This window comes from Malania oleifera, chromosome 5 (assembly GCF_029873635.1).
Source record: "Malania oleifera isolate guangnan ecotype guangnan chromosome 5, ASM2987363v1, whole genome shotgun sequence".
In the NCBI taxonomy this organism is placed as follows: Eukaryota; Viridiplantae; Streptophyta; class Magnoliopsida; order Santalales; family Ximeniaceae; genus Malania; species Malania oleifera.
In genome coordinates this window covers 72,593,977-72,609,318 of record NC_080421.1, presented here as the reverse complement: position 1 = coordinate 72,609,318, position 15,342 = coordinate 72,593,977, and the positions used below count along the sequence as shown (strand labels likewise).

Sequence of the window (15,342 nt, the reverse complement as noted above, 5' to 3'; positions counted from 1 at the left end):
GTGGATGATCTAGAAGGAGAGTTAGAAAAGGAATAATTTTGATTTTGGAGTTTAAAAAGGCTTTTGATCATGTTTGTTGGAGGTTCTTTGACAAGGTAGTAGAGAGGAAGGATATTGGGTGTAGGTGGAGGAATTGGATTATAGGTCAGCTTTCATCAAGCAGTATTTTCTCTTATAGTGAGTGAGGAGCATAATTCTTGCTTTGAGTCGGGGTGTTAGCAAAAGAGATTTTTTCTCTCTTTCTTTTCAATTTAGTTGTGGTTGTAGTAAGTAGAATGATAGGAAATTGTTTGTAATGCAAGGTATTGAGATGGACTCTGAAGACATGCCTATCTTGCATTTGCAGTTGAATAGATGACACCTTTATTCCTCTTTGACCATTTTGCTAGTTTTTGTAATGCGTTCTTTGTTTATGGATCGAAGATTTGTTTAAACAAAGAAAGAAATTTATTGAGAAGAAGAAGAAGAAGAAAGAATTACCATTAAATATAGGATTAGATCAATGGAAATTCTAAAAAAAATCAACAAAAGAAAATAACACCTATCACCACTAATTCAAAAATCCACTTCTGAATCCTTTTCCATCATCAGTTTATAGACTATTTGGCTATTTGGAATAAATTATTTGGTATATTTGGTGAAAACTAGGTTTTGTCCCTCCACATTGAAGGTTTTTTGTACCATTACATTAAGGGGTTTGAGCAAAGGAAAGGATAGGAAAGCTTTCATGCCCTTTTATGACTATTATTTGGTGTGTTTGGTTGGAGAGGGATGCTAGAACATTCAAAGGTGTGTGTACTGCCAACAAATAGCATTGGAGTATAGTGGTTTATCTTGTGTTGCTGTGGGTCTTAGATCTTTATTATGATGGTTGAGGGTTTAGAGTGGGATCCCATATCTAGAGATCAAATGCTTTGGTTAGAGAGACTTTTGCAGGAGGAGGTGAGGGGGTAATTTTAGGGATGGAAAGGGATAAGGTTCCAAGTCTGGATGGTTTAATCTAGTTTTTTCCAAGATTGCTTGGATACTATTAAGGATAACTTGCTTAAAGTGTTTGATGAACTTTATGGGAATTGAGATTCTGTATAAGAGCAATAACTCCACTTTTATTACCCTTGTGCCTAAGAAATCATGGTCCATTAAGATAGAGGACTTCAAACCAATTAGTCTAGTCTCTAGTATATAAGATTATCACTGAAGTTCTAGCTAATAGGTTAAGAGCAGTGCTTGATAAGACCATTTTTACGCTCAGAGTGCTTTTGTGGGGGGTAGAAAGATAGTGAATGCCGTTTTGGTGACTAATGAGGTGGTGGAGGATATTAAAAGGAGGAAGAAGAGGTGATTCATCTTCGAACTAGATTTTGAGAAGGCTTATGATAGAGTTAGTTGGAGTCGTTTGGACAAAATTTTTGCAAGTAAGGGTCTTGGTGAGCGTTGACTCCGATTGTTAAGGGGTTGTTTATCAAATGCACGGTTCTCAATTTTGTGAATTGGGAACCTAAGACTTGGTTTAAGGCTTCAAGAGGCATTAGACAAGGAGATCCATTCTCCCTTTTTCTGTTTGTTCTAGTAGTTGATACATTGAGTAGAATGGTAGATAGGGCTGTGGATTGGGAGTGAAAGGTTTGGAAGTGGGGAAGACGATGTAGTGGTTTTTCATGTTCAATTTGCAGATGATACTATTTTTTTCTTGAGGATCATAGACCTTCTTTCAGACGTGTTATGGGTATCATCCATGTCTTTGAAAGGGTGTTAGAGCTTAAAATAAAATTTGGGAGAAGTGGTCTAGCTAATATTAATGTGCTACTTAAGCATGCTAAGGAGCGGGCTTTTGAGATGGGGTGTGGTCTTTTAGAGTGGCCTTTGACTTTCTTAGGGATCCCTTTAGGGGACAATTTTTTGGAACCTAGTGGTGGACAGAGTGGCCAAGAGGTTGGATGGTTGGAAGGGGGGCACTCTTTTCCCTTGGGGGCAGAATCACCCTTCCTCAGGCTTGTTTATCTAGTATCCCCTTGTTTTATTTGTCAATTTTTAAAACACAAATGGGGATTGCAAATAAGATTGAGAAATAATGAGAGATTTCTTATGGTCTGCAGTTGGGGGTTTTCAGGATCATTTAGTTAGGTGGGAGGAGGTCTGCAGGTCTAAAATGAAGGGAGGGCTGGTTCTTGGAAATTTGATGTCTAAAATCATTGCTCTCCTAGCTAAATGGTTATGGTGTTTTCCTTTAGAAGATCATTCCCTTTGGCATAAAGTGATTAGAACTAAGCATGGGTTGTGTGTGAATGGGTGGGATTCCACTGTTAGTTTGCTATGTTCTTCAGAGAGTCCATGGAGATCTATTTGTCAGATTATCCCTTATTCACTCCTAGCATCAATTTTGTGGTGGGGAGGGGTTCTTGGATTTATTTTTGGAAAGATCTGTGGTTGGGCAATAACGTTCTCTCCAAATCTTATCATTGCCTCTTTCAATTAAGCTTAGGGTAAGATAATATGATTTCTTTCTTTGTGGTTGATTCGGTTAGCCCTCTAGGCTCTTGGAACTTCCATTTCAAAAGATCTCTAAATGATAGAGAGTTGATGAAACTCACCTCCTTGTATTGAATAATAGTCATCTTTCTTCAGCTAGGGATACTCAGTCTTAGACTTTGGATCATTTGGGCGTATATTCTTGTAAATCTTTTTGTGTTTTTGACCTGTTCAAGCTCTTGTTTTCCTCAATTTTCATGTATTTGGGAGGTGAAAGCTCCTCCAAAGATTAAGACTTTCATTTGGATGATTGTGCTCCAGATGTTTGTGTGGTTTGTTATTTGAATTCTGATCCGGCACCTCATTTGTTCTTGCATTGATTTTTCTTGGAGCATCTGGAATAAATTATATGGCGTGTTGGGAGAAGCTTGGGTTTGTTCAGCATCGGTGAAGGAATGTTGACTATTTCTTTTGAGGGTTTTGAAAGGAAGGAAGGATAGGGCTGCTTTTTGGAAATGTGGAATACTTGCAGTTCTGTGGGGTTTATGCTTGGAGCAGAATGCATGGATCTTTCAGGGAAAAAATTGAATAGATAGCTGGTTTCAGAGAAGATTCATTACTTGGCCTCTTTATGGTGTGTTGGCTTTGAATGCTTTAAGGGAGCGAGCTTTTCGGAAATTCAGCGAGATTGGAAGAAATTTTTGCTTTGATATTTCAAAGTATTGTTTTTTTTTTTTTTCTGTGTTTTTAGTTCCTTTTTCTGGATTTTTCCAGAATTTTGATTGGAGGTGTAAATTCTTCTCTTTTTAATGAAATCTCTTCTTTTGTTATATTAAAAAAATGGTTTTTTTTTTTTGGTCATGTTTCTTTGGAAGGCCTTTGTGGCGTTGGTGGGCTCTGCTACATTTAGTTGGTTTTCAGTTTATTCTGTGATCTTTGTAACTAGTTTCTCTTGATGTAAGGGAGGGTTCTTATTCTCCTTGTTTTTCCCTCTCTTTTCTTTTCTCTTTTTCTTTTTCTAATTTACATTCTTCTCTCTTTTAATACAATTTTTTGTTTTTATATATATATATATAAAGAATATTGGAATTTTTCTTTTCGTCTTTCTTTTATCACCATACATTCAAACTTCATGTCCTCTGGATGCAAACTACCAGCACAAACCTATCCCATCCAACAATTGCTAAGCTTCAATATCCTTCTCACTTACCACTTTTCTAGAAATAGGAATGGGTAAAATATGCTCACCTTTATCCATCCCATCTTCCTCAAAGATATGAAATCCTTCCAAACCTATTAAAGGAGTCATAGATACAAGGGACTTGTTGACCACTAAATCTAGGAATCCAAACATAGCCATATTGTTCATAAAATGCGGCCAAGAATAAATGTTCGCAATTTCACTCTAATAGTCAGGCTTATTAGAATCGTTACCCTCTCCGTTGTTTGCTGTCAACAAGCCTTCTTCACTTTCTCTTCTGACCCACCAGTCAAGCAAGCATAAAAATAGAAATTTATTGACAATGAGAAAAAGGAATTGCCATTAAAAAGAGGATTAGAATTCCTAAAAAAAAAAGCCAATAAATAAAATAGAACCTATCAGTACTAAGGGCATGTCTGATAAAATTTAGTGTTAAGTGCTAAACACTTAATTCAAATATGATTTTGTGAGCCAGTTTTGAATTGAGCTTGAACCCTGAATCTAAATATTGAATTATTTTAACTGTTTGGTATCTAATATCTAAAAAAAAATTATTTTTTCAATTTTAACCTTCTCAACTTTTAGTAGCATAAATATTTGATAAAGTTAGCAAACAATTATATAAAATAAAGTTTTTAATTTAATATAAATAATATTTTCTTGTCATATATTTAATCAATAATTATAAATAAAATTAATATAATATATTTAGACAAAAAAAATTATTATTTTAATTTTTTACTACTTAGGTGTTATGCTTCTTTTTTTTTTTTTGTCATTTTCATGTTTAGAGGGGATAAAATTTGGAAAACAGACCTCTGAGTTCCGTCTTACTGAATCAGACAGGTTTCCAAGCCCAATTCTGTCAAACGAATTTAAAGAAACAGATCTGTCGCCAAACTGTCTGATGTCTGACCAGTTACTTATTTAGTGAACCAGTTTAGACATTGCCTCTATATAGAGACAATTCAAATTAAACAAATGCCCCCTAGCTCAAAAAGTCACTTCTCAATCCTTTTCTGTTATAATTTATAGATCACTTCTAGTTCATGTGGACATTTTCTTTAGTCTTACTTTTACCAGCGTCAATTCAAACTTCATCTCTATGGGAGTAGACTGCCACCAAAAACCCATCTCATCCAGCAATGTTGAGCTTCAATATCCTTCTCAGTTACCTCTTTCTTAGAGGAAATGGGAATAGGTGAAAAATATCCTCACCTTTAAGACCAGTCACCTGAATCTCTTTACCCACCTCATCTCCCTCAAAGATATGAACTCCTTCCAAACCTTCTAAAACAATCGCAAATACAAGGGACATATTGCCTACTCAATCTGAGGAATCCAAAACATATCCATATGGTTCATGAAAACATCCAAGAGCAAATGTTCATCACCTGCAAACTCACTTTCATAATCAGACTTATCAGAATCATTACCCTATTTGTTGTTTGCTGTTGAGAAGCCTTTTGTCACTAACTTTCTCTCCTGATCCACCCCCATCAAGTAAGACAAACTCTCCAAGTAGTAAAACTGCCATCATTATTTCTCTTTAAAGTTTATGGAGGTGTAACTATTTCAGATTAATCAGGTTCAGAAAAGTTTAGTGCTCTGATACCATGTTGTATATCTGAAATAAGTAGAAGATTCAATGAAGAAAATACAACACTTAGGATTAGAGGTGGAGATGAGATATAGATGGGAGTAGGCCCAGTTGGCAGTCTCCTGGAGCTTACATACTGTTCTAGGCCTCCCCTCTTATATATTAATAATAAAAGAAAAACATGAAGGACAAAAATAACCCTTGCTCATACCATCTAATTACTAAAATAACATATTCTCCTCTAACAATTGTTTAAATTACTTAATATTTTTTTAGTGTGTCCCCATCAAGATAATTATTTTAGAATTTTATCTATTTTTGTTAAAATAATTTTTTTAAGAAATTTTTTCCATACTTATAATAGATGAGGATACTCTTTCTCCATCAGTGGGTTAACAACATTCATGCTTTAATATATGGTGCAGATATAGCTGAAGCTGCTGAGCTAATTCTTAAGATCATGTGTGCAGATTGAGCTGGAAGAAGCAAAAGCCAAGGAGATAACAGAGTTGCAGAATTCTTTGCATGTTATGGAAAAATATATTGATGAAACAAATGCAATGTTCTTCACTGAACATGAGGCAGCGCAGGGGACACTTCAAGAGGCCCCTCTTATTACTGCAGAAGTCCCTGTGGCCCAAGATGCTGAAAGGATTGAATCTCTTACTACTGATATTGAAAGCTTGATGGTAATGCTGATTAATACAATTAATGTTACCTCCAAAATTTCTGAATTTACAACATGATAAAAGATGCAATACCTCCTCCAATGATCATTTCTGCAGAGTATCTGCCAGACTGCCAATAAATGTTATAACATACAAACAAGATGCCAGACATTTTAATCTGAGTAAAAATGTAATTTTGGTGAGGAAGGTGCATTTTGAGTTCAACATACATAAATGTAATGTTATGAGTATAAGATGATACAATTCCTTAATTGCACATGTTCATCAGTTGCATTAGGATTAATCAATATGAGAACCCTAATTAAAAAATTGGTAGATTGTAGCTTTTGACCTGGATATGGGATTCAGTACAAGGACAAAACAAAGTCCATTATTTTTCTTGATATCCTGCCATTTTACTCAAGTTGAAGGTGTGATAACGCTATCATTTAATTCACAGTAAATCTTATATGCATTTAATTCACAGTAAATCTTAAATTGCATATTTTGCATGGTTGCTTTTGTTACCCATTATGTTAAATAACTCATGCTAAGCATATCTATTTATTTGTTTTAGGAGGAAATAAGTGAGGTACTCTTTTTAGTTAATATTAATAAGAGTATTATTGAATTAATATGTAGTAGGGGCGCTTGGATGAGATCAAAATAAGAAGGAACTGGTTAAAAATAGAACAATATGGAGACTTGGGGTCAAAATATAAAAACCAAAGAGTTGGATGCTTGGAAACTAGGAAAGCGGCACCTGGAGGCACACTTGCACCCCTGCCTAATACTTTTCCAGCATTGTTATCTAGTCTTGTTACTTCCAGCAGGCACTCTAGCATGTTGCTGTAAACCCTATCCTATAGAGAGGAGGAAGAGGCGGAACAAAGATAAACTCTACAGAAATTTCAGAAAAATTAGGAAAAACACAGAAAAATTAGAGAAAGTGTCAGCATAAATCGGAAAAGCTGGTAATCAAGGTAGGATTCTTTAGTCAGTACATTATTCATTTAGGGATTTTGGTAAGAATGGAATTCAATAGGAAAAAGGGATTGACTTGCCTTTAACTCAGTCCTTGTGGAAAAGATTGGTAAGTTGTGTTATGCTGCTTTAATAAACGCCAAAACTATTATTTTCCTTTTGTTATTCTTGGGATAAATTTTGTTGCTATCTTTATTTGGTCTTGCTAAGGGAAACGCTTATGCTGCAGATGTCTGTCGGAGATGGGAAATGACAGTACAACATCTTAAGTTGATTAAGTTTTAAAATGATGGATTGTAAGTTCAAATGATAATGGTTTTAAACTCAATATGACTAACAATAAACCATGACTTGGGTTGCATCTTGCATGTAGCTGTTATTGTTGTGTGAAAATTTGAAATTTTGGGAGTTATGCAATGACTACGTGTGCTGATTGCACTTTGAAATGATGTGGAATTCAAGCAATTGTGGCTCCCCTAGGCGAAAAGACCCTAAACCTTTAGACGGCATTTACTCGTTTTTTAGCCAAGTTGGAAATTTGTGCTTCATTGGAATGTTTCATTGCTATGTTCAAATGGGTTTTGCTTGAAAAAAACTTGTCATGATAATTCTAGCTAGGAAGATTCCTTGGAATGATTACCATCCCATGATCTAATACACACACCCTAGTATGGTTACTTAAATTGGTGAAAAGTGAAAACCTAAATGAGAAAGGGTAGATCAATGTGTTTGATTTATGCTTGGAGTGTTTGGAATAAGTTATTTGGTATTTTCGGTGAATGCGGTGTGAGTTCTAAGACAGTGGAGGATTTTTTGGCAGCGTCTTTTGCTGGATTTGGAAGGAAAAAGGAAAGGCAGTGCTTTGGAAATGTGCTTCATTTGCAATTTTGGGGGATGTGGATGGGGCTTGATGCACACATCTTTTGAGGGAAGAAGTCGTCTCAGTTTCTGGTTTGGGAAAGGATACATTATTTGGCTTCTCTTTGGTGTGTGGGACAAGGGAATTTTAAGGGGGTGAGCTTTTCTGATATTCACTGTGATGGGCGTCATGTGTTGGGAGTGTTAGTTCGTGCTGGTTTCTCTTTTGTTCTTTAGTCTTTAGGTTGTTCCTTTGTGTTTTCTATCTGGATTTTCTGGACTTTGTTAATGAGATGTCTTATTCTCCTAGCTTTATATTCTTATTCTATTAATGAATTCTTCTTTTATTATCAAAAAAAGGGTAGATCGATGATATGAGCTTGTGGTTGCTCACCTATTTTTAAACAATATTAGGTTCTTTATAAATATGTACTACAGGTTGGCATGAACAGACAGTGGGTGTGTTTTGCTATGTTGCTTGTTCCAGAGATTTGTAATAGAAGTAGTGTGAGTATGTATAAATTAAGTTGTAGTAAGGATGCTGTGTATGTAAAGTGAGAAAAGAATCCAATGTAAATGAACTTGGTGAAGGCAAACTTTCTCTAGTTGTATTATCAAGCATAATTGGAAATTTACATGAACAACCCATTCTGTTTTCTCCTTTGACCTTGTTAGAAGAAATGGTCTTTTTTAGTAATTATGTGGTGTAAGTAGGGTATTTTTGTCTTTCAAGCTTTTTATATTAATATATAAAAGGGCAAACCTGGAGCTGAACATAACTCCAGGAATTTTCCCCCTCCTCTGTCACATCCCTAGTTTTTTTGGCATGTGACTGGCCATGACTCCTAAAATCCAATGGGGTCACTAGGCCTAGGCAAGAATTTGTTTTACAAATCATCATTTGGAACCAAGTTAAAAGCCAATTTAGAGTGAACATTTGTTGAAAACACAAAACATATATATATATTCCATAAGCAACTAAAAACGTTTTTTTTTTCATTTAGTAACAAGCTCTTTACATTGGACTGTACTTTTCTTACAACATTTTTCTCACTCCCTAATCTACATACATAACAGCCCAAAACTGAACACACGCTTAGTATCCTTATTGCCTTCCTGCCAACCTGTAATACATGTCAAAATGGTAGTTTCTTGGAGAACCTAACAAGTGAAGTTCTCCTTCAGTTTGAACTTGAAATCATTAAGGAATAGGGTGAGCAACCTCAAGCTCAGTAGACATTCTTAACTTCCCCTTATTCAAATAAGGATAACACATGATTTCTTACATGTATGCATGATCATAAGGTGCATGAACACAATCTTTATTCAAAGCAATTTGTTTATCTAAACTGACCAATGCAAAACATTCAAATAACAGGCATTTACGCATTTTTTTTTTCCAACATAACAGTGCTGTCCCAACAAGTACACGTTTTATCTCAAAAAAGTGCCAAATTCCAGCTTGACCAACCACCGGTTAACGTGGACATACTAACATGTGCCAAATTCCAGCTTGGCCAACCGCATCTTAACACGGAAATACTAACAAGTGCCAAATTCCAGCTTGGCCAACTGCCGCTTAACACGGAAATACTAACGAGTGCCAAATTCCAGCTTGGCCAACCACCGCTTAACACAGAAATACCCTCCGGAGGTTTAGGGCTTTTCACCTTAGGGAGACACATTCCCTACTTGCTCAAACTTCCACAATATCACAGCCACAACAACACATGGTGCCATCTATTTCACCAAATAACAATTCAACAAGTGCATACACAAGCTTTTCCATAGCAAGTAAAACCATCATCCTTACAAGAGGAACGTTTATCACATGAAAAATTTCCAACCATACAAGATGTGCAATTATGATAACCAAAGAAATACATGCATTATGCAGCCATACCAAGTAATTAGTGATAACAAACTTAAATCTTCCTTATTAGGATTCAATTTTATACAAGTTTCTACCCTTGTTTCCTTTAAATCAGCTTCTTCAACTTAGTCTAAGTTCCCCTCTGAATTTCCTGTGTTTTCTCTGAATTTCCCTGATTTTCTGCAGAGTTGTCTTTCCCTTTCTCTCTCCTCTTTCTCTCTCTCTCTCTAGAACTAGGGTTTTCAGCAAGAGTTTTGGGGTATTCTTTTCTATGTTCAGGCTGTTCTGCAGGCTACGAAAGTCAAGACAGTAGCTGGACACCTGGCAGGACCATAGCAGCTGGTGGCAAAAGGGGTCCTGCAGTGCTGACAGCTGTGCACTAGGGGTCTGTTGCTGGTTTTTCAGAACTGACAAGTGACGGCTGCTGGTTTGTAGTGCTTCCAGGTGTCGCACCTGGTTTCAGCTTGCCCTATTTTTTTTTCCTCTCTGCCCCAACTCCTATGCTATTTATGTTTTAGCTTGACCCTCATAACTTGCTTTCATTTAAGCCCCTCCTACCACTAATAAGTCAAAAGGAATTTCCAATATCAGTTAACACAACTCAAATAAATGAATAATATGGCTAGTATGAACTTATTTATTGAAAAACAAACCAAGTCATGCTAATTTATCAAAGTAGTTTAAATTTACCATGGTGTTAGGGGTTGACCATGTGACCTCGGTTAAATGGGAAGGAGAGATGTCTTCACTTGCCCTTTCCAGGGATTTTTTTATACTAGATGTTGATTAATTCGGATGATGGCTTGTGTGGTTGTCTTGTTAATTGAATATAACAACTAGTTCCACATGTCATTGAGTATGAAGGTCGCTTGTCTTCATGTATCCATTATTGTTGGAACTGATATTTCATGCCTATGATGGCTTTCAGAAACCTCTCAAGTGTTCATGACAGCCAGATTGAACGTAGTTATTGGCTGACTCTGTTGAGGGAGAGCCTCGACGAGTGCTGCGCGGCCCGTTAATTGGGTGGAAATTGGTGATCCGTAATAGTTGGTATCAGAGCACGGTGCGCGTGAGCCCGGTGGGCGTGAACACTAAGAGTTGGAAAATGAGAATTTAAAATTTTATAAAACAGAATAATGTGGAGGCATGTAAGGCAAGAGATGACTCAAAAAGAAAGGCGTGCCAATAGAATTTGAGGCCGCCAAAGACAAAATAGAATTGTGGGACTTGAGAGTAAATCACGCCATGTATGAAAATCCCTGGTATGGAGCAGTTGAAAGCCTCGAGAATAGGTTGAAATACATTGAGGGTAGGATGCCATCTCCCAACTCATGAAGGAGAAAGACAAACAGTGCTTGCGGTATTTGAAATGAGGATTGAGCAATCGGAAACTCATCGAGGGCGCGATGACATAATAATCCCATAGGGTAGTGCCATTGGAGCTTCAGGCCTCCCTACGGGAAGCAGACCAAAAGAGCTTGAGGTCTTCCAGAAAGTATTAAGCTGCAGTTTCGAGTAGGTTAAAACACATTGCAGGCGTGAGGCCATCCATCATCCCAAGGGGTAGAGCCAATAGAGCTTGAGGTCTCCCTACGGGAAGCAGACCAATAGAGCTTGAGGTCTGCTAGAGAATATTGAGTTATTGGAAGCCTTGAGTAGGCTGAAACATATCGAGGGTGTGGTGCCATTCATTGTCCCAAAGGGTAGAGCCAATAGAGCTTGAGGCCTCCCTACGGGAAATAGACTAATAGAGTTTGAGGTCTGTCAGAGTATGTTGAGCTCTCGGAAGCCTTGAATAGGCTGAAAGACATCGAGGTTGGATGCAATCCAGAATCCCATGGGTTTGTGCCAATAGAGCTTGAGGCCGCCCTACGGGAGTTAATTGAGATCGTTGCTTATATGGCACGAATAGAGGATGGGAAAAGCATCCATGACAATTTGTGGGGTAAGTGAGCAGAGGACTTCTGGTGAGACTACAGAGAGAAGGTAATGGTTCACACCAAGCATGCAGGAAAGTAGGCAAGGTGCCACACAAAAGTGCAAAAGGGAAGGCAATGTGAATGCTACACACTATGTGAGTCAACATGGTAGAGAAAGGCTAATGGTTCACACCAAGAGCCCAAGAAAGTAGGTAGGGTGTCAAACCAAGCGCAAAAAGGTTGGCAGACAAAATGATGCATGCTTCGGTTGGTATGGCAGAGATAGGATAATGGTCCCCACCAAGTACCTAAGAAAGTAGCCAGGGTGACACGCCAAATGCACAAAAAGAGGTAGGCAAAGTGAACGCTGCACGCTCTGACCAAGTTAAGATAGATAATTGCAAGCCTCTGATGACTTGAACGATGCTACAATGAGAGTTTCGGTAGATTTCAATACGCAAAAGACAACCAACTGGAATGGATGAGTCGTATGTCTTTTCGGTTTTTTACATGTCTGGTGTCGTAGTTACCTCACATAGCCGATGAGTTGTATCCTTTTTCAGAACCTTACTTGTTAGTTGTCGTTGCTATCCCACATAGTCGATGAGTTGTACCCCTTTTTAGCTCTTTACCAGTCAGTAGTCGTAGTTAACTCACACGGTGGATGAGTCGTTTATCTCTTCAGCTCTTTGCAAGTTTGTAGTCATCGTAATCTCACACAGTGGATGAATCAGTGTCCCTTTTCAGCTCTTTGCAAGTGAGTACTCATGGTTCCCTCATACCGTGGATGAGTCATATAGAGTAGATACTAAATATGTAAAGTATAACCTGGTAGACATGTAGTCAATGACGATGGTCATCAACAGCAAGAGTGTGAAGTCTTTTTACAAATACATAGACGAGGTCGTCGATAGAGTGAGTGGGGGAGAATGTTAGGGGTTGACAATGTGACCTTGGTTAAATGGGGAGGAGAGATGTCTTCACTTGCCCTCGCTAGGGATTTTTTTATACTGGATGTTGATTAACTCAGATGATGGCTTGTGTGGTTGTCTTGTTAATTGAATATAACAACTAGTTCCAAATGTCAATGAGTATGAAGGTCGCTTGTGTTCATGAATTCATTATTGTTGGAACTGATATTTCATGCCTATGATGACTTTTGGAAACCTCTCGAGTGTTCATGACAGCCAGATTGAACTTGTAGTTATTGGTTGACTCTGTCGAGGGATAGCCTCGACAAGTGCCGCACGGCCCATTAATTGAGTGAAAATTGCCGGTCCGTGACACGTGGCCTAAAGGGTATGGTTATCGCAACTCTTTCCCCCTTAAAAAATTTTGTCCTCGAAATTTCTTCTGATCTTAGGTTGTAAAAAAATGAGGATATCTTTCAGCCATGTCAATTTTTGATTCCCAGGTTGCTTCTTCGATGCCACGGTATTGCCATAGTACCTTGACCTAAGGAATAACCTTTATCCTTAAGAACCTTTCCTTCTTTTCAAGAATCTGGATAGGATTTTCTTTATAACTGACATCCTCCTTCAATGGAATATTGGACCATTTAAGAGCATGACTCAGATATGTTTCATACTTTTGAAGCATCGAGACATGGAAACATTATGAATATAAGTTAATTCAAACAACAACCTCAATTTATATGTTGCTTTCCCAACTCGTTTGACAATTTGAAATGGTCAAACATAACGAGGTTGTAGTTTCCCTTTCTTCCAAATCTAAATATCCTCTTTTGAGGTGACACCCTTAGGAATACAAAATTTCCAACTTCAAATTCTAGTGATCATCTTCTTTTGTCAACATAACTCTTTTGTCGGCTTTGGGCTGTAAGGAGATGATTTCGTACTTGCTTAATTTTCTTGGCCATTTCTTGAATTAAACATGGACCAAGCATTTGATTTTCCCTTATCTCTGCCATCACATCAGTGATCTACAAGGTCTCCTATATAGAGCTTCATAAGGTGCCATATTTATACTCGATTGGAAATTGTTGTTGTAGGCAAATTCTACTAAGGGTAGATGCTCACTCCAACTCCCTTTGAAGTCTAGAATGCAAGTCCTCAACATATCCTCTAAAATTTGAATAACCCTTTCAGATTGGCCATCTGTTACAGGATGATAGGCAGTGCTAAATTTTAATTGTATGCCCAACTACCCATAGCCTTTTGGAAACTTTGCCAAAATTGAGTGGTAAATCTTGGATCTCTATCTGAGATGATGGATAATGGAATCCCATGTAGCCATACAATTTCTTTTATATACAATTGACTTAGCCTTCCGAGTGAATATAAAATCTTGATGGGTAAAAATGAGCTGATTTTGTCAATCTATCCACAATAACCCACATGACATCATGACGAAGGGTAGTCTTTGACAACCCTGAAACAAAATCCATTGTTATCTCGTCCCACTTCCATTGTGCTATTGGTAATGGTTGTAATAAACCCGCAAGTTTTTTATGTTCAGCTTTTACTTGTTGACAAGTTAAAATTTTGACACAAATTCTCTCATGTATTTCTTCATACCTGCCCACCAAAATTGCCTTTTCAGATCTATATAAATCTTAGTGCAACCGGGATGGATTATATATCTAGAACAATATGCTTCCCGCAAGACTTCCTTTTTCAAATCATGTGGAACACAGAGCCTACCCAAATAACAAAGTCCTCCATCAAAAGATTTTGTCCATCCTTCAGAGTGTGTACCCTCTTCTGTACCCCTCAATATTTTCTGAAATTGAGGATCTTGCTCGTCCTATGATAATTTGTTCCAATAGAGTTGGTATGCCCTTAAGTTATATATACAAACCTTAATCTCCTTGGGATTGTCTGCAAAGAATCTATTGTCTCCAACATCTTCCACCTTTGAATTTTCAAGTTTGCCAATGTATGTCGAGACTTCCTGCTTAGTGCATCTACCACAACCTTACTTGGATGATAATAGAATTCAAAGTCATAATCTTCCAAATACTCCACCCATTGCCTTTTCCTTTTCAATTCCTTCCGAGTAAAGAGATATTTAAGTCTTTTATGGTCTACACTTCAAATTTGTTTCCATACAAGTATGAACGCCATAATTTTAATGCAAATACAATAGTAGCCAATTCCAAGTCATGCGTTGTGGCTTTATTTGTCGTGATCCATACGCAACCACATTTTCTTTTTGCATCAACACACATCCCAATCCGTTCAAGGAAGCATTTTTATATACTACATAACAATCCTCGTTGTTTGGAAGAGCTATTGGGGCTGTTATTAACCGATGCTTTAATTCTTGAAATGCTGTTTCACATTCTTCGCTCCACACAAAATTCTTTCCTTTCCTTGTCAGTTCAGTCAATGGCATAGCTATTCTGGAAAAATTCTGCGCAAACCTGTGATAATACCCTGCCAAACCCAGGAAACTACATATTTCGGCCACATTTTTAGGGGTCTCCAAACTTAGTATAGCCTCAACTTTAGAATGATCAACAAATAACCCATCCTTGGTTATGAAATGACGCAAAAAATTCACACTCGTTGTCCAAAACTCGCATTTCTCCCATTTAGCATATAATTGATGTTTTCGTAATGTCTGTAAAACTATAATAAATTGATCTAGGTATGGTTGAAAAACTTGATTCATCATATCCATAAAGACGGAAGGTGCATTGGTAACCCCAAATGGTAACACAAGAACTCATAATGACCATATCATGTACGATATGTCGTCTTTGGGATATCTGATTCTTGAATTCTTAGTTGATGATAACCTGA

General features: G+C 37.3%; 1 protein-coding gene across 1 annotated transcript in view; it reads left to right on the top strand.

The window, feature by feature from the left end:
- Positions 1 to 15,342, top strand: part of LOC131155228 (myosin-9) — a 99,868-nt gene that overhangs the window by 61,753 nt on the left and 22,773 nt on the right. Inside the window, exon 23 of the mRNA XM_058108219.1 lies at positions 5,741 to 5,959. Coding sequence (XP_057964202.1) covers positions 5,741 to 5,959 — 219 coding nt within the window. The remainder of the gene's footprint in view (positions 1 to 5,740; positions 5,960 to 15,342) is intronic.